General features: G+C 42.6%; 1 protein-coding gene across 1 annotated transcript in view; it reads left to right on the top strand.

The window, feature by feature from the left end:
• Positions 1–1,745: 1,745 nt before the first annotated feature.
• LOC122135322 (myosin-IIIa-like) overlaps positions 1,746–18,247 on the top strand; it is an 84,581-nt gene continuing 68,079 nt past the window's right edge. Inside the window, exons 1-3 of the mRNA XM_042714106.1 lie at positions 1,746–1,858; positions 5,243–5,426; positions 6,331–6,465. Coding sequence (XP_042570040.1) covers positions 1,857–1,858; positions 5,243–5,426; positions 6,331–6,465 — 321 coding nt within the window. The 5' untranslated portion in view covers positions 1,746–1,856. The remainder of the gene's footprint in view (positions 1,859–5,242; positions 5,427–6,330; positions 6,466–18,247) is intronic.

Here is an 18,247-nt window from a genome sequence, read left to right as displayed (position 1 = left end):
ACGACATGGGGGTAAGTGATTAATGACAACATTTTTATTTTGTGGTGGAGTATCCCTTTAATCTGTCCTTATGTACCAGCATGGTTTAAGCGAATAATGTACAAAATTAATGCAAACATGCATACACTCTCAAATTGTACCTTTTGAGTTACAATAGCTTTGCACAGGGGCAGTGCCCTTAATAGTACCATAAGATTTTATTTTGTTATACCTTAAGGTTACCTATTGATCGTCTAAAGTAGTATTATGCACCCTTTATGGGTAAAGAAGGCACAAAGGTGTCCCTTCAAGGGTACTGCCCCAGTGAGAAGCTATTGTACCCCTAAAGGTACAATTTTTGCACGTTTTTTCCCTTACAGTGTAGCCTTAACATTTCATTCTTGGCCTAGTTCTTTACACATATTATTTGCAAACACAATATTTTATTTATTTATTTATTTGAAAATAGTAAGTATTTCTTTTAAATGCAAACTTTATGCCAAAATGTTAAGCTGGTCTGGGAGGTTGCTAGGTGGTTACTTGCCAGCTCAAATGAAATCCATTATCATTAATGCCTTAAACCTAAATGAGCAGTAACAGTGATGCTTGTTTAGCAAGGCCCACTTAAAAATTCATACACTAATGCACCTCATAACCTCTAAGTACCTTAGGTAGGGAAGGTCATGTTACACACTCACACCCAATGTCTTGTAATTTGTGAGTGATGAGGTGGGCTAGTCTTATCTTTCGGTTTCTCCTGTGTCTCTGTGTCATGGAGTTTTGTAACATATAGAATCTCAATTCATTATTGAACATATGTGGGAGATCCTTGGGGCACTTTACATTGAGCTGTACATGTACTCAGTTACATGCTGTGTGGCCTCGGTGTTTAGAAGGCTAATGACTTGGCATAAATAATGACAATAATTTCCTATCATGCTTAAATTAGATTTAACAGATTTGGTTGTTTCTTTAACTTGTGCAGGTTTCTACCAAAAAGCAGGTAGGCCAACATGTCCTTTTTGATTGTATATTCTGAAACATAGTAACGTAATTGCCACTTTCTAGAAATGGGTTCAAAAATTTGTCTTGAAAGTAAAGTTGAAGTTTTGTTCTTTTTACAACAAGGAGTGAAAGGAACCAATGCCAAGAGAAAAATGTTGCAGGAGTAGATAACATTATTGCAGATTTGGCCTAAATTGCAATATCCCTCAGTGGGGGGGCTAATTAGTTTGGGATCAAATGTTGGTTTGTAGTTGCTGATAAACTTAAATTTATGTTTGATTATTTTCTTAACACAATAACCGATGAATGTTTGAGCTAGACAAACTCAGCCATCACAACAATTTGTCTGAAAATTGAGAAAATGGAATGAGATTATTTACTTGTACTTCTACCATATAAAAAATGAATGAAGGAAATGCTCCAAATGCTGTTATTTCCTTTGCATTAAAAGTTTAAGTAATCTTCCAAAATACCTAATAGTTCTTGCAATCTTACACTGTGTGAAAGAATGTTCTCTGGTATAAAACCCCTAACAAAGGATAAATATGCTTCCTAAGCTACTCTGTCTAGTTACTTTCTTTGGGTTAGAGAGGTAGTTCCCCTGCCATTATATTCTTAGTTGTTCTTACTAGCTTTGGCGCCTGTATCAATGAGTATCTAAATGAGGAAAGGCTCATGGCGTAGTCGACTAATTCCTCTTAATCCCAACATATCTTCTGCTTCTTAGCATTGTTTCTGGTGCCAGGCATGGTTCGCTGAGATTAGCTTTAGCTGTGGTTAACTCCTCCACATATGTTCACACGCCACAACTAATTCTGCAGGGTCAATATGGACTTATTCAACAAAATGTTGATCGACCATTTAAGAAAGGAATGTAAGTGACATTGATTTTTACAATTTTTATCTTGAAAGTGGGTTTAACTGCAGTTAGAGTAAAGAAAGAGCTGGTTGAACTTTTACCCAGTAGGTAAGTTTGATTAACTATTGTTTGGGATTAATGTGTTTTTCATACTACTTTTAAATAACAGAAGTGTTTATGACTGATTTTGCTGGCATGAGTTTGGATGGGAGTTGGGTTGGTCTGAAAAAAATTCATTATTTAAAAGAAAAAAAAATACTATTTATTTTGTGGAGCACAACATTCAAATAATGTTTATATATTTATTTTCCACACAATTCTGTAAAATAATATTGTTTATTTGTCTAACAGTAGGTTGTAATATTTAATGTGTAAGGGAACGGGAGGGATGGGGAGATGTGGAGATTTCATGAAACAAGAGTCTTTAATAATCCAACTGGGAGATACAGAGCACAAGGAAGACATTCAACAAGTAGACCCGACGAAGAAATAACGAACAGACAGGAACTTATAAACACGGGTGCACTGAACTAATTAACTAAACAAGGACAGGAACATGAACAAATAAGGGAACAAAGGAATAGAAACAGGGGCAAAACATAACAAAACAGGTCCATGATCCTGACACAGAGTGGTTGGCACTGTACAGAGAACAAAAAAGGAGGTCATAAAAGCAGCTTGAATCAGGGTCTTCTTTGCTCACTCACATTAAAAAGCCTGCCCGCATTCTCCATCACAACAATATGAGACTCTTATTTAAATTTACATTTATTAATTTGCCAGCTTTTATCCAAAGCCACTTACAGTTGAGGAATACAACAAGCAATATATCATAAGATGGCAATAAACACGAGAAATGTCTGTTATAGGTTTCTGTCACCGTTCAAAATACTAAAAAGCTAGGACAGGAGGATAATAAGAGAGCAGAAAAAGTGAAGGCATAGATGCACTACTATTATTATTATTATTATTATTATTAATATTGGAGGCAGTTAGATGTTCATGGAAGAGACAAGTTTTCAGTTGTTTCTTGAAGATTGTAAGGGGTTCGGCTGTCCGAATGGAGTTATGTGGGTCATTCCACCAACAGGCTATGGTGAAAGAAAACATCCCTGAGAGTGATTTTGTGCCTCCATGTGCGATGGGACCACTAGCCGCCACTCATTTACTGACTGCAGGCTTCTGGAGGGGGTGCACAGGAGAGAGCAGAGGTAGGAGGGTGCAGAACCTGTGGCAGTTCTGTAAGCAAACACCAATGTCTTGAACTTGATGCAAGCCACAACTGGAGGCCAGTCAGGCAGTCTGAGATTTGAGCAAGTACCGTTGAATCATCTGGCTGAAATGGTAGAGCTGCGTGTCATCAGCATAGCAATGATAGGACAAACCATGTGCCTGAGTGATGGGTCCTATGAATGATCAGTCTTATGAGGCACTTAACCCACAGGGAGCAAGAGATTTGTGGGAACTATTTAAATGAAAGGAAGGGATGCAACATTGACAACAAAACTCTTATCTACTTCAGTTTAATCTTTGAATGTTATGGTTTCACTAATAGTAAAGATATATTGCATAAAGCATCCTGTAACAATATCAAACTTCACAATCACGGGAAGAAGGAGGCGGGAACCGGCGAACACTCAAATCAAACTCTAATAACCAAATAAACATAAAATAGCGCGACAGCCCCTCACGGGCGACTGCCGCGCATAAGCAAAAACCAAACACAAAATAAAGCCCAGGCCTGGTCCTCTCTCGTCCTTCACTGTCATCGCTCCTCTTTTGTATCCTCCCAATCTCCTCCGTGGGACTCGAGACCGGTGAGTGGAGCAGGTGTCGCTCATTTCCCAATCACTCCACCGGCCTCGCTCCATTCCCATGGCTCTCGGCCCCGCCCCACTTGTCACACATCCATATTTGTCTATGCCCATGTTGATTAGAGTATTAAAAACTTGAAAAGTATTAATTTAAGGTACATTTAGAACAGATAAAAATGTGTGATTAAGTTGCGATTAATCGCGAATTAAATATTTTAATCAATTGACAGCCCTAGTTATAACACAAACAGTTCCTCTCAATTCAAGCTAACATGCATATTAGCTTGTTTAAATGTAGGTATCCTGTTCCTTTTTTAAGTGATCAGACATACTATTTACTCTTTTACAAGTGTATCCAATCCTGAAACTGAAAGATTCTTAGCTGTGTCCCAATTCAGAGGCTGTATCTTTGTATCTCACTCAAAAAAATCCTGTCGTCATTGGTGCGATGAAACTTGGGATTGCCTGGGCCGTGAAGGATCCTTCTGTTGTATTCTTCATAGCCCCAGAAACGTCTTTGTTGGAGCACTGTGATGCATTCAGTCTTCAAATACAGCCTCTTTATTGGGGAACAGTTACTTTCCTGTAGATTGTAGCTACAACGCACCTGCTTGGAAGATCCAAGTGATCCTGAAGACCATGATTAGCTGGAAGGTAGCCCTCTAGGAGCAGAACTGGACACCATTTTTCTTGAAGAAGAGTATAATGGCAAAAAATCTGAATTGAACAAAGGACCTCCAAGTTACATTAAGATACCAGAATTACATAAAGACTTGAAGATCAGCTCTTTTTATTTAGGATAGTGAGCAACCACCTGGCAAAAACCCAGAAAACATCAGCCACTCAAAAGCAATGCCCTGGCAGCCCCCAGAATACATAGTGCTTTGCGCAGACAAGCACTATTCAAGCCATTCAAAAAGTTTTTGCATTGTGTCAATTGAAATGTAATGTTTTCTTTCACTAAGTCATAGTTACTGCTAGGATTTGTGTGCAATCTGCACATAATGTTGTCTTTGAAGGAACAGAACTTCTGACCCTTTGGTAAATTGGGTCACTGGATCCTCAGATCTTTCAGCCTTTGATCATATATTGCTTTTCTCAGCCATTGTTTTCTGAAAAGGGATTCACAAATTCTGAGATGAAAACCCTTGAGATGTAAATTAGACCAAAAAAATTTAGTCCAAAGTTTTCCATCCTCAATGACAGGCAAAAGGCAGCAGCTTTTACAAAAATTCTGAGGGATATGCTTTGTTAGACATGATAAAGAGTGATCTTGTCAAGTAGGACATGTTACTACTGTATATATGGATTTTGTTAATCCTGGAGCAACATTGCCATCATGCAAAAATAGTCCTAGCTGTGCCAAGGCTAATTTTAAAACCCATATTTACATATTAGTGTGCATTTTCATGGAGAGGTTCTTTTACTCATCACATGGTTGTTAAATTGTGTTATCTCTTGTGTGCAGGCATCACAAGTGAAAATAAAACAACAACTTCCAAGTTAACCACCATAAGTCAAATGGAAAAAACAGCAAGCAGCCATTTATAACGCAAGACTCAATAAATGTGCTCTTTCTCCTCAGGAGATCACTCGAGAAGATGTTTCCTCACTCAGGGAAATCCATCGTCTTTGACAGCTTTCCAGATCCATCCAACACCTGGGAGATCATTGAGACTATTGGTAAAGGGACTTATGGGAAAGTTTATAAAGTGCTTAACAGGGTCAATGGCAGCAAAGCCGCCGTCAAAATACTGGATCCAATCCATGTGAGTAAAACCTGTGAGTGGTGTATGTTTTTAGTTCACAAAGAGAGAGAACAAGCACAACTCTCAAAACATGCACATCTATTAGTCCTGTTTTGCCGAAATGGGCTCTCCATGTCTCTCTCTATTGTTGTTTCTCCAGCCACACACTCTTTCTTTTAGTGACGGGGCAAATAAAAACACCCCTAACAGCACATACCGAGACTAATCATGAAGAGATGGCTTCTCAGAAAATGTGCAATTTGTGTTAATTTACTTCACCAGAGCTTCTCCAGTTCACCCATTCAAGGTCCTGAAAGGAGGCTTGGAAGTATTTCAATGGCCTTTGGCTGCCAGTATATTTAAAATTACTCATCTAGATCAAATAAATCTAGGCTTAATTTAATAGACTGCAGCTGCCGTGGTCATTGTACCTTAGATATTCGCAAATATTTATTTTCTCTGCTTTCCAAGCACAGGAAATGCAGTAATCATGTGTAGTAATAGAAATATGGAGCACTTTTGAAGCCAAAAGGCATCACATAAAAGACCTGTGCACCGTATCCATTCAAATTCTACACTCAGAGGTTGTTTTTTCTTCAGGTTCAATCAGTAAACAGTAATTTTCTGACATTGGAGGACATGGAAGCCAACAAATATTATTTCAATATATCCCCCAAGTGTATCGTACCGTTGTGGCCTGTGGGGCTTTATTAATGCTGACATTTCATGGTCTTTCTGGTTTCGCTAAGTTCAATAGATAAAATGACTCACAAAAATATATATTTTTTGCATCAGTGCCTCCCTTTGTGTTGCATTAAACACTGAATAGTTTAAGAAATGTTTCTGTTCACTCCAAAATGAGAATGGAAGTTTGAGCCATTGCCCTGTGTTTCTTAATTCATTTAAATTAATTTGTTTGTTTCAGGACATTGATGAGGAAATTGAAGCTGAATATAACATCCTGAAAGCTCTCTCAGACCATCCCAATGTCGTCAAGTTCTTTGGAATGTTCTACAAAAAGGATGTCAAGATCGGCGACCAGCTATGGCTAGTTCTAGAGGTGAAGTTCAGTCCTATGTCATGCACGTGGGCCTCATTTATTTAAGCTTGTTGTATATCACACACTTGTTAAATTGGGCTAGTTATATTATAGGAAAAACACTTTTAAATGCCATAATCAATCACAGTTATTATTTTTGCACATGCATATGCTAATGTGTTTGTAAATCAGGTCAAAGTGCAGTGCATGCTATATCATTATCACATTATGGATTTATTGCTACCATCACAGTGTGGGCTTATGGGGCACGTATGAAAGCAGTGGAAATCTGTTTATAGAGGATTAGCAAATTATGCTGCTAATAAAAGGCTATTAGTATCACCACCTCTGTGTTTTTAGGAGCATATTTAAATTGGAAGATACTAACAGAACATTTCTCAAAGCTGTGAAATGTCAGGGTGAATCTCTCTGTTAAAATCGCATTAGGCCTACAGTAATCATAGTGACCTTTGCGTTGTTTGACTGCTTCAGAACAGACAGCTATAAAAGTGTGGGTTGTGGAAATGGGATAAGATGAGTGTTACATAAGACACTTCATTTCAGCAGTAGGCCTGGACAGAGTTTTTGTGGCAAGATAGGTATGGGGGGTGGGGGTGGAGGTATGCTAAAAGACAAGAGGTAATGAAGGTAAGGCTGCTTTGATTATTTATAGTGGTTCTCTCTTGTGCTGGTTGGTTAGATGGTGTAATTACTGATGATGGACTGTCCGTGTTAATTATCTGTGCATGCTCCTCCCGAAATTTGTTAATAAAATATCACTTCAAGAGTTCACACTTACAAGTAATATACAGAGTAAAGGTTAGGGTGCTGCAGCAGTACGGAAAATACAGAAAAATGGTTCCTGTGGGAGTGGGCACTGCTGCGGCAGTGGGGAAATATGGAAGAGCTCCTGCAGGAGCGAGCACTGCTGCAGCAGTGTAAAATACAGACAAAGACTCCTACAGGAGCGGAAACTGCTGTGGCAGTGGGGAAACATGGAAGAGCTCCTGCAGTAGCAGGGACTGCTGCACGGCAGACTCTCACGGCAGTGTGGGAATTAAGCTGCTCGGACGGCTAGAGTGGGAATGGGCCATTATAGATGGATTAGGTGATGTTAAAGGGGGTTAGCTATGGTGGGTCAGAAGTTCGAGTGAACAGGGATGGACTGGTGTTAAAGGGGTTGGCTGATGAAGGTTCAGTGAGCTTCTTTGATATGGAAGTGGTCTGACCGCACGTAGGTCTTGAAGGCCTCTGCCTTCTGAAGGCTTTTGTCAAAATCTGTGTCCTGATGTTGCTGGCTACGGGGGGTGGTTCCAAGGCGAGAGCGTTCAGGGGGATGGGTAGGGGCGTGGCAGAAGATATAGAGAAAGAACGGCAAGCATGCAAGGGGGAGGAGGTAAGATAGCTGCCGGAACCGCTTGCAGAGGCGTGCTTACGCTTGGGACAACTCCAGGGGCGGAATAAGGGGGAACAAGGGGGAATGGTGGGTGTCGGGGCCTGTGCCATGAGGCATGCTCACGCTAGAGATGGACGGTGGGGCAGCAGGCCATGGGTAGGAGAGGGGGTTGGGAATGGGTCTGCACTACTAGCGGAGGCAGCCTCATGCTAGCTTCTGCTATGGGAGCCACTAAAAGGAAATGGTTTATAAGTAACAGGAGGGAAGACTGAGATGTGAGAGCCTGTGTTGCAAACGGAAGCAGCTTCATGCTTGCTTCAAATGCTGTAGCTCGCAGGAAGGTGAAAGGTTTTTTACTTTTGGCGGGGCAGGCTGGAATGCCTGGGTAGCCTGCAGTGTTGCCAACTTAGCCATTTTGTTGCTAGATTTGACAATTCCTCAGGCCTTGTCCACAATAATATGTTTCATTTGAAATGCATATTTCTCTCTGTTTTGGCCTTTCGTCTACACTGAGACAGAGTTTAGTCAAGGAAAATAGAGCTTTTTGGAAACCCTGTCCAAAGCGGATAAATTTGAAATGCTGTTTTCACATTGTAGTGTGGGTTGTAAAAACAGAGAATTTGAAAATGTCTCAGGTTACGCATGTAACCATGGTTCCTTGATGGAACGAGACACCGCCTCAAACGCTATGGGAAACACCTTCAGCATGATCGACTCTGAATATCGTGTGCAATCTGTCCAATGAAAGGGTGACATAAGTGACCAGGAAGCTATAATAGCACGTGCTGCGCAGCTGGCATCAGCTTCAAGGAGAGAAGCAAGCGCTGGCAGGGGTGCTGGGAGTATGGCTTCGAGACGCAGCGTCTCGTTCCCTCGTGGAACCATGGTTACATGCGTAACCTGAGACATTCCTCTTCAGGAACTTGAGCTGCATCGAACACTATGGGAAACGAGGTGCCAACGGCGCTAGACTTCCATGTCCCTGCCTAGTGTGTATCCAAAGAGCACAGCTAAGGCAAGAGAACAGAAGAGCCCAGAGTGGCTCGCATATCAAGGTCATAGAACCTCACAAAGGTGGAGGGTGTGGACCATCCCGCAGCATTGCAGATGTCCTGCATTGATACACCTGGTAAGAAGGCCTTGGAGGCCGCCATACCCCGTGAGGAGTGAGCCTTGAATCCCATCGGCGAGGGGAGGTCAGGGGACTCATAGGCCAAGTTGATAGCCTCAACAATCCACCGAGTAAGGGTCTGCTTAGTTGCAGGAAGACCCCTTTTGGGAGGACCATAGCACACGAGCAGTTGGTCTGTCCTTCTCCACAGGGCAGCTCTGTGGACGTATGTGTCCAGCGCTTGAACTGGACACATACAATTAAGCTTCTTCTGGTCGGGCTCCTGTCACACCACAACCTACAGCACTTTTGGTTGTGGTGTGACAGAGGGAAGCTTTGGAACATAACCTGCTCGTGGGTATAGAAATGCTTTGGCCATGCCGGGCGCAAAGTCAAGAAGAGTAGGGGCCACTGAGAGGTCCTGAAGGTCTCCAACTCTCTTTAGAGAAGTAATCACAAACAGGAAGGCAATCTTTATAGTCAGATGACGATCTGATATCTCCTCAATCGGCTCGAATGAAGCTTTACAGAGAGCCTCTAACACCACAACCAAGTCCCAGGGGGGAACACGGGACCGTATTGGAGGCCTCAGCCTCATCGCACCATGGAGGAAACGTGTCACTAAAATGTACATACTGGTATCTTTTGTCAAAATAGCTTTCTAACCATGAGTACACACAGCCCCTAAGACCATACTGCTCTAGTTTATTCATTAACAATTTATGATCTATAGTATCGAAGGCTTTTTTGAGGTCGACAAAAACGCCCAAAGTAAAGTACTTTTTGTCTAATGCAGAAGCTATATAATCAACTGATTTTATAAATGCCATTGAAGTCGATCGACCGCTAATTAAACCATATTGATCGTCACTTAATATCATACATTTTTCTATAAAACTATCAAGCCTCTTCAGAAAAAGTTTATTTTTGAAAATTGGGATAATAATGAGATTGGTCTATAACTTGAGTATAAATGACTATCACAAAAATTTTCATCTGATCTGGAAACACGCCAGATTTAAAGGACAAATTGAAGATATAGGTCAAAGGTTCTAATATTAAATGGATTATATTTTTTAACTAGTTTCATATTAATATCTGTCCAATCGGTTGACCTTTTATTTTTAAAGCCAATCACAAAATCAAACATTTCATTTTTGGTGATGTCAGACACATACATGGAGGAAATGTTCCTACTAATGTATTCAAAACTCTTTATGTTTTTACTTTTAGAGTCAGAAATGCCTTTTGCGAGACTGAAACCAACTTTAACAAAATAGTCATTTTTAAAATAACTGGGACACTCTCAGTTGTTATTTGTTTTTTTATAATTTTGTTTAGTTGTTTCCAAGTTCCTTGCATATTTAGCTTTTGTTGTTCTAAGAGGGTGTAAAATATTGCCTTTTACTATTTCTGATAATACTTACCAATTTATTTTTATATTTTTCTTCCGACTCAATAGTCCTGTTTTATTTTACAAATTTTGCATATAATATGTTCTTCTCTTTGCATGCATTTTCAATGCCTTTAGTTATCCATGGCTTTTTTGCTGATTTATTTCCTTGACTTTGAATCTTCTTTATGGGACAATTAATATTACACAGTTAATATTACACAGCTTGGTGAATCTGTAGAGGAAGGTATCATATGCCACATTTGCGTCACTTTCTGCATAAACATCACACCAATTTAGATTACTAAGCTCCTTTTTGAAATCTTCAATATTTTTTTACCGTGCAGCTTCTTATGAATTTATAAGTGGTCTGGGACTTGTTTTCTCATGTAAATTTTTTTTTTTAAATATTGCAAACACTGGCAAATGATCACTAACATCCCTAATAAATAAGCCTCCAATAACTTTTTCCTCCAATCTATTGGTAAAAATATGATCTATTAGTGTTGCTGTTTCTGGTGTAATTCTACTTGGCTTGTCAATGAGTGGACATAAATGATTACTATACATTATATTTATAAACTCAGAAGTATTTTTGAGGACACGTTGATTAAGTGTATCAATGTTGAAGTCTCCACACACAATTTGTACTTGGTCAGTAATCATGTTTTTAAGCAAATCTGCAATTTTTTCATTAAATGTTGACAAACTTGCTCCTGGTGGTCTGTACACACAGCTGATGATTATATTTCTTAAGCGTTCTACTTCAATTTCCACTGTTACACAGTCCAGAACATTGTCTATGCTGTATGAAACATTTTTTACGATTTTACTTCTAAATGATTGATCTATGTACAAAGCAACTTCTCCACCCTTTTTATTGTTCCTATTGGTAGTGTACAACTCATATCCCTCAAGACCCACGTCACCCACTTTGTCATCATCAACCCAAGTCTCTGATATTGCTATTATAGTAATTTTTTAAAGGACTTAAGAAATTCTTTGATGGCGGAGTAATTTTTGCATAGACTTCTGCTGTTGAAATGTATGACGGACAAAGCACCATACATTTCCACACTCTTGTTGAATTTTTGGTCTGTGTAATATTTACAATTTATATCAAGATTGCTATAATAATGCATATCCGGATCAATTTCATTGTCAAAATCATACCTCTTAAGTTCATCCTGGTCAAACAATTCATCTATGGTGATATTCCCCAATTTCTTCACATGTTCATCCGTAACAATACCGGGTCTTTTATCCTTTGCATAAGGAATTACAGTGTTCATGTTAGATCCTTGTGCCGCCATGTATACATCTTTTGTTGCGGTTTCCGATAACATAGCATATACACCTTCCCATTCCTTGTCCATGTTGCTTGTATTTTGTCTTTTTTCCTGAGTATTCAGCTCCATTTTGCTATTTCAGCATTTGTCTTTGTTAGGTGCTCGTTTAAGTAGACTCCAGTACCTTTTAATTTTCTGGTCTGTTGCAGTAGCGCAATCTTGTGCTTTTGTGAAACAAACTGTACAACTATGGATGGCTTTTCTTTGCGATCCTTGTTTGGGATTGCATAGCAGCTAGAGACATTACTCTCATCCAGATTGATGTGTTTACTGCCTAGGTACAGCAAAACCTGTTGTTCCAATGTCTGATTGGAACAACAGCCCCAGAATGGGGCTACTTGACAGGACGTCTGCTCCCACATTGAGATGTCCAGGAATGTATACTGCTCTGAGTGAGAGGAGTTTGTCCTCGGACCACACAAGGATCTGGTGTGCCAGTTTGTACAAGGGGTCGCTAACGCATACCTCCCTGGTGGTTGATGTAAGTGACCACTGATGTGTTGTCGGTGTGCACCAACACATGGTGACCTTTTTAGGTCTGGGAGGAAGTGTTTCAATGCTGGATACATGGCCAGAATCTCCAGACAGTTGATATGCCATGTCAGATGGCGACCACTCCAGAGACCACGGGCAGGGTGGCCACTCATGACCACACCTCAGCCAGTGAGGGATGCGTCCATCGCTAGCGTTACACAGTGACAAGGAGCTCCCAGCACCGGGCCCTGATTCAAGAACCAAGTTTCTTCCACATGTCTAAGGCACGGAGGCATTGCCACGTGACCTTGATATTTCGAAGCGGATTCCCCCTCGGGGAAAATCCCTTGGTCTTGAGCCACCACTGTAGGGGTCTCATGTACAGCAGGCCAAAAGGTATCACGTTGGAAGCAGCTGCCATTAGACCCAGCAATCTCTTAAACTGCTTGACAGTGAGTGACTGGCCTTCTCTGACTCTCTTGACTGACGTGAGGATCGATTTGATACGAGCAGGGGACAGACATGCCTGCATCGTGGTCGAATCCCACGCCATGCCTAGATAAGTGGTCCTCTGTAATGGAGAAAGCACACTTTTCTTGGCGTTCAGTCTCAAACCCAGCTCCCCCATGTGGGCAAGAATGACATCTCGATGTTGAACCGCCATCTGCTCCGATTGAGCTAAAATCAACCAATCGTCGATATACTGTAATTTAGTATGTGGATGCCCTGGAGTCGCAGTGGAGCCACAGCAGCATCCACACACTCTGTAAACGTGCGGGGTGAGAGTGCAAGGCCGGACGGGAAGTACTCAATATTGGTATGCTTTGCCCCCGAAAGAAAACCTCAGAAACTTCCTGTGTTGGGGAACAATGGAGACATGGAAGTATGCGTATTTGAGATCTATCGTGACAAACCAGTCCTCGGACCTGATTTGAGATACAACATGCTTGATGGTGAGTGTCTTGAACTTGAACAGAGGTTCAGCTGACACAGATCTATGATCGGACGCAAACCCCCATTCTTCTTTGTAACTATGAAATACCAGCTGTAAAACCCAGATTTCCTCTCGTGAGGAGGGCCCACCTTGATGGCCTCCTTCCTTAATAGGGTATTCACTTCCTGTTCCATAACCAGAGCCTGCTCGGGTCTGACCAACATTGGAATAACCCCATTATTCTGCTCGCGGGCGGAAGAAACTGAGAGCAGCGCTCGCTGGAATCTGCTGCACCCTAGAGCTCTGGCAGGGTTGGCAGACCGACTTCCCGAGGGCACTGAGGCGAGACGGGCACCGTGTGATGCAGTGTTAGCCGCTCTACCCCAGTAGGGGCCCCCCTCTACAGTCCTGACCCCCTCGCATCAGGACTTCTTGGCCAAGGACTTCTTAGCTTCGATAACTGCCATAAAATCTGTTTTGGGCTTAGAAGTCCCCAGCCCAGAGCGTTTTTTGTTTTTGAGCCTCAAGGTACGAGGAGCTGGTATGCGGAGGGGTCATCTCTCACCCAGATGCCCCACGAGAGCGACGAGGGAGGAACTTTTGGAACGCCGCTGCTTGCTTATGTGCCTCCTGGTCGTCACCCCGCCCGTGATGTCACGCTCTTCCATTGGACAGATTGCACATGATATTCAGAGTTGCTCACGCTGAAGGCATTCCCCGTAGTGTTCGATGCAGCTCGAGTTCATGAAGAGGAACGATGACGCATGCTTAATCATGTGACACATTGTACCAATAGACATCTATGATTATACCTATAATGTTAATTGTGCAGAAATATGCTACTCACTTCCACACTGTTGCTAAGGTATTTACTTGCACACTCTTCATGATACTGTCCTAAAAGATGACAGAAAATTACTCACAATTGTTGTCCTTTTATCTGAAAAGAGAATGTGGCTTCTGCAGAAGCAGGCACTGCTGCAGCAGTGGGAAGTGAAGATACAGGCTCCTGTGGTAGCGGGAAGGCATTAGCTGGTAGAGACTTTGAGAGAAGTGCCAGTTGCTAGTTGCACCTGTTCAATAATAATTGTTTCTTTATAATACACATTAGTTGTTTAGTTTATACCTATAAGTGTTTATCATTTAGGTACATAGTTGAACTTATATCTCGAAAATCTATCTTTTTAATCCGTGTATCTGAGTAAAATGTGTAATTTAATATACAGGTAAAAATGCTAGTGAAATTAACTCCGAAAATCTGAGTACTTTCGTTGTGCATTTTACACAGTTTTGAGTCATGGCTATAGAATGACATCAACATCCTTTTATGTCATGACATACTGTAGCCTAACAATTTTTTATCAGCAAATTACCTGCCTTTTAGCGACTTAACCTATAATTAATTTGCAACACGGCCTGTGGGACACTAAGGCAGACATCTCAAGACTGTGGTTACTGAATATGCAACAAATAGTTACGATGGAATGCTCCTTAGCTAGATTTAATAAAGCTAAACCAAGAATGGTACAGGCCTGGCAAAGAGCTGTAAAATCTATTAGTGACCTGTTCATTAGGTAGTAAGATGTAGATGTACCTCCTTAGAATTGGGAAGTATCCATATCTAGGGTATTACTATGTCATCTAATGCAGCGGTCCCCAACCTTTTTAGTGCCAAGGACCGGTTTAATGTCAGACAATATTCTCACGGACCGGTCTTTAATGTGTGATGGATAAATACAACAAAATGATACGACTGGCATAAAAACTGTGGTATATGTTAATATAATAATAAACATGAATCTGCTGTGTATTCGTATGCAACTTTATTAGCAGCATCCTCGTAACATCGCGCCAACAACATGACATGAATAACATCCTCTCTGCCCCCTAACCCTAACGCTTACTGACTCTGGTCGCTTTGGTGACGTTTAAACATGCCTTAAAAACAAGATACACCACAAAAACAAATATAAAGTCCATGAAAATTTTGGCTCACCATAACGCTAAATCAGTGGGAGCCTTGAGCTTGACTCAGCGCACTTCTACCTCCACCTATAGCCTCTGTTATTTGTTTTGCAAAAATCCACCACTACCGGCTCTTCTGGTCCAATCAGCGCAGGGCTGTGCCACAGCGTTGTTTTGTGTGGAAAATGTAAAAAATATATATAATGAGCGAGTACATCATGAATCCATTTTCCAAACCGTGTTTTTGTCTTATCCTGAATCACTAGGGTACACTTACAATAAATGTTTATATTCGGACTATTTTAGTCTGGTTGGGGTCGGCAAACGCTGCAGAGTAGAGCAGTACCTGCGTGACTCGCCATAGATGTAAACAGAGAGAAGTAGCTCCGGCTACAATGTTCTTCCGCCAGACGCGAGCGCCAGAAGTTACCAACTGCAGCTTTAATACAAGTTATTTATTCTTTCTTGTGCGGCCTGGTACCAAATGACGCACGGACCGGTACCGGCCTGGGGGTTGGGGACTACTGATCTAAAGTATACATCTTCTATGCAAGTAGTGCTGACAGAATTCGTTTCTTATCTCTGTTTAGTTTAGTTTTGATAGATTTTAATTTTTTTATTTTTATTTTTTTGTATGTGTGTGTTCTTTTGAAAATCTAATAAATCCAAAAAAAAAAAAAGGTGACCACCTTTGTCTGAAAACATCTGAATTCTGGAATTAAAATATAATAAATATAATTGTTTTAGCCTGAAGGAAGGAATGAAAACGTTACGTCAGTGACTGATGAACTGGGATCTCTCCTTTTTGCTGAGGAGCCGAGAAGGTGTGCCATGGCCATAAAGTGGTGGTACAGCAACTGTGGCGATAGAACGTAATCTCTCTGTTCCCTCCTTCAGGGAACGAGGGCTACATACGTAACCGATACGTTCCCTTTCAGTCAGTCACGTTCGTCGTTGCGTCAGTGACTGACGAATTGGGATCCGTATGGAAAATCCCACTATTGCTCACACTCTCAAGTGCCCTGCGAAAGCCTTTGTTTGGAGACAGCCTTTCCCTTCTGCTGTCATCCAAAGCAGACAAAGAGCTGGTCTGAGGTCCTGAAGCTCTGTGTACGGTCCATGTAAATGCACAAAGCGCGAACGAGACAGAGCAGAGCAACAGCTGGGTCTGCCTCCTCCCGGGGCAGTGCTTGCAAGTTCACCACCTAATGCCTGAAAGGCATGGTGGGAACTTTGGGCACATATCCAGGCCAGGGTCTCAGGACAACGTGAGAGTCAGCCGCCCCGAATTCAAGGCATGTATCAATAATCCCTGTAGGTCTCCGACCCTCTTGACCGAAGTCAATGCAGTGAGGAGCACTGTCTTTACTAACAAAGACTTAAGCTCTACTGACTACAAAGGTTCGAAGGGCTCCTCCTTCAAGGCCGTCAGGACCGAGGGGAGATCCCAAGAGGGTACCAGGTGGGGGCGCCGAGGATTCAGCCTCCTCACACCCCTAAGTAACCGGATGACCAAGTTGGGCATCCCAACAGACTTGCCGTCTACTGCATCGTGATGTGCAGCCATTGCAGCAACATACACTTTGAGGGTGGAGGGAGACAGCCTTCGCTCCAGCCCTTCTTGCAGAGAGGAGAGCATGACCACAATCCGGCATCTACGGGGGTCTTTCCGCTTGGAAGAACACCAATCGATGAACAGGTTCCACTTCAGCACGTAGGCATGCCTCGTAGAGGGCATTCTAGCTGAAGTGATGGTGTTTAAATCACCTAGAACCTCCACGTCCCATCCAGAGACAACACGTGGAGATTCCGCCCAGCCCTAGGAAACGCATACTTGTGTAGGCCCGAGGCCAGCTGTGTGCCAGCACATCCGTGCTGAGGGTTACTTCGGACAGGGAGTAGAACAGCTAGAACAGCTGGCAGTGGGACGTGTCCTGAGAGGCAAACAGGTCTACCTGAGCGTCTCTGTCACGTCCCCAGTTCAGCTGGACTGACTCGGGGTGGAGTCCCATTCTCCTGGAAGGGCGGGCTGACTTGAGAGCTCATCAGCTGCATGACTGAGCTCACCTAGGATGTGAACGGTGCGAAGCGACCTCAGATGCTTCTGACTCCAAAAAAGGAGATGCAAATCCATACTGCTAGCAACTCTAGGCAATTGATATGCCACTGCAGATGAGGCCCTGTTCAGGTGCCCGATGCTGCATGCCCAGTGAACATGGAACCCCAGCCTATGGCAGAGGCATCTGTTGAGACAACAACATGCCTGGACACTTGCACTAGGGGAACTTCCACCTGTAGATAGGGCTGAAAGTCTTGCAGCAATATGGGTTGATTGAGACCCGGTGAGTACCGTGTTGCCATGCCCTTCTCGGGACTCGGTCGTGAAGCCAATGCCGAAGCGGTCTCATATGAAGCAATCTGAGCAGCGTAACAGTGGATGCCATATACTCCAGGAGCCTCTGAAACTGTGTCAGTGGAACCACCCTCCTGCGCTGAAATGATTCCAGGCTGTTCAGTATCGACTGAGCGTACTCTACCGAGAGGTGCTCAGTTAGATTGACCGAGTCCAACTCCATACCGAGAAAAGAGATCCTCTGCACGGGGGAGAGTTTGTTCTTTTCCCAGTTTTGACCTGAAGCCCCAACCAGCTGAGGTGGCTGAGTACCATGTCCCCATATTCACACAACTGTGCTCGAGACTGGGCCAGTATGAGGTAGGCGGAAGGCTCTCGCTGTGATCATCGGTCTCCCAAGGTGTCACGCAGACCTGCGGCTGTGCTTTTACACACAGCAGCAGCTGGGCAAAAGAAAAGGGGATTCAGCCTTTACAGAAAAGTAGAGTCGTGAACATAAACCACCCACGAAAGCAGTCACAGCATGCTTCAGCCCAGGCATGCGAGACAGCGATCGTGGCCTTCAGATGAAGCCATGAACAACTGCATCCAGAACGCACAGACAGAGAGGCGTCTTCAAAAAGACCCTCGCTGTCTTCAGTAGCGACCACCGCTGACGTGCCGTCACAGCAACAATCTCTAGAGAGCCATCAACTACTATCACAATGCAGAGAAACGCTCTGTCAGTAGCGACCACCGCTGACGTGCCGTCACAGCAACAATCTCTAGAGAGCTTTCACCTGGTTCGTTGCTTACTCACTCGAACGATGATTGCAGAGCAGGATCGTG

Source organism: Cyprinus carpio, chromosome A24 (assembly GCF_018340385.1).
Source record: "Cyprinus carpio isolate SPL01 chromosome A24, ASM1834038v1, whole genome shotgun sequence".
In the NCBI taxonomy this organism is placed as follows: Eukaryota; Metazoa; Chordata; class Actinopteri; order Cypriniformes; family Cyprinidae; genus Cyprinus; species Cyprinus carpio.
Note: the sequence above shows the minus strand (reverse complement) of the source record. Positions and strands in the feature narration are given on the sequence as shown.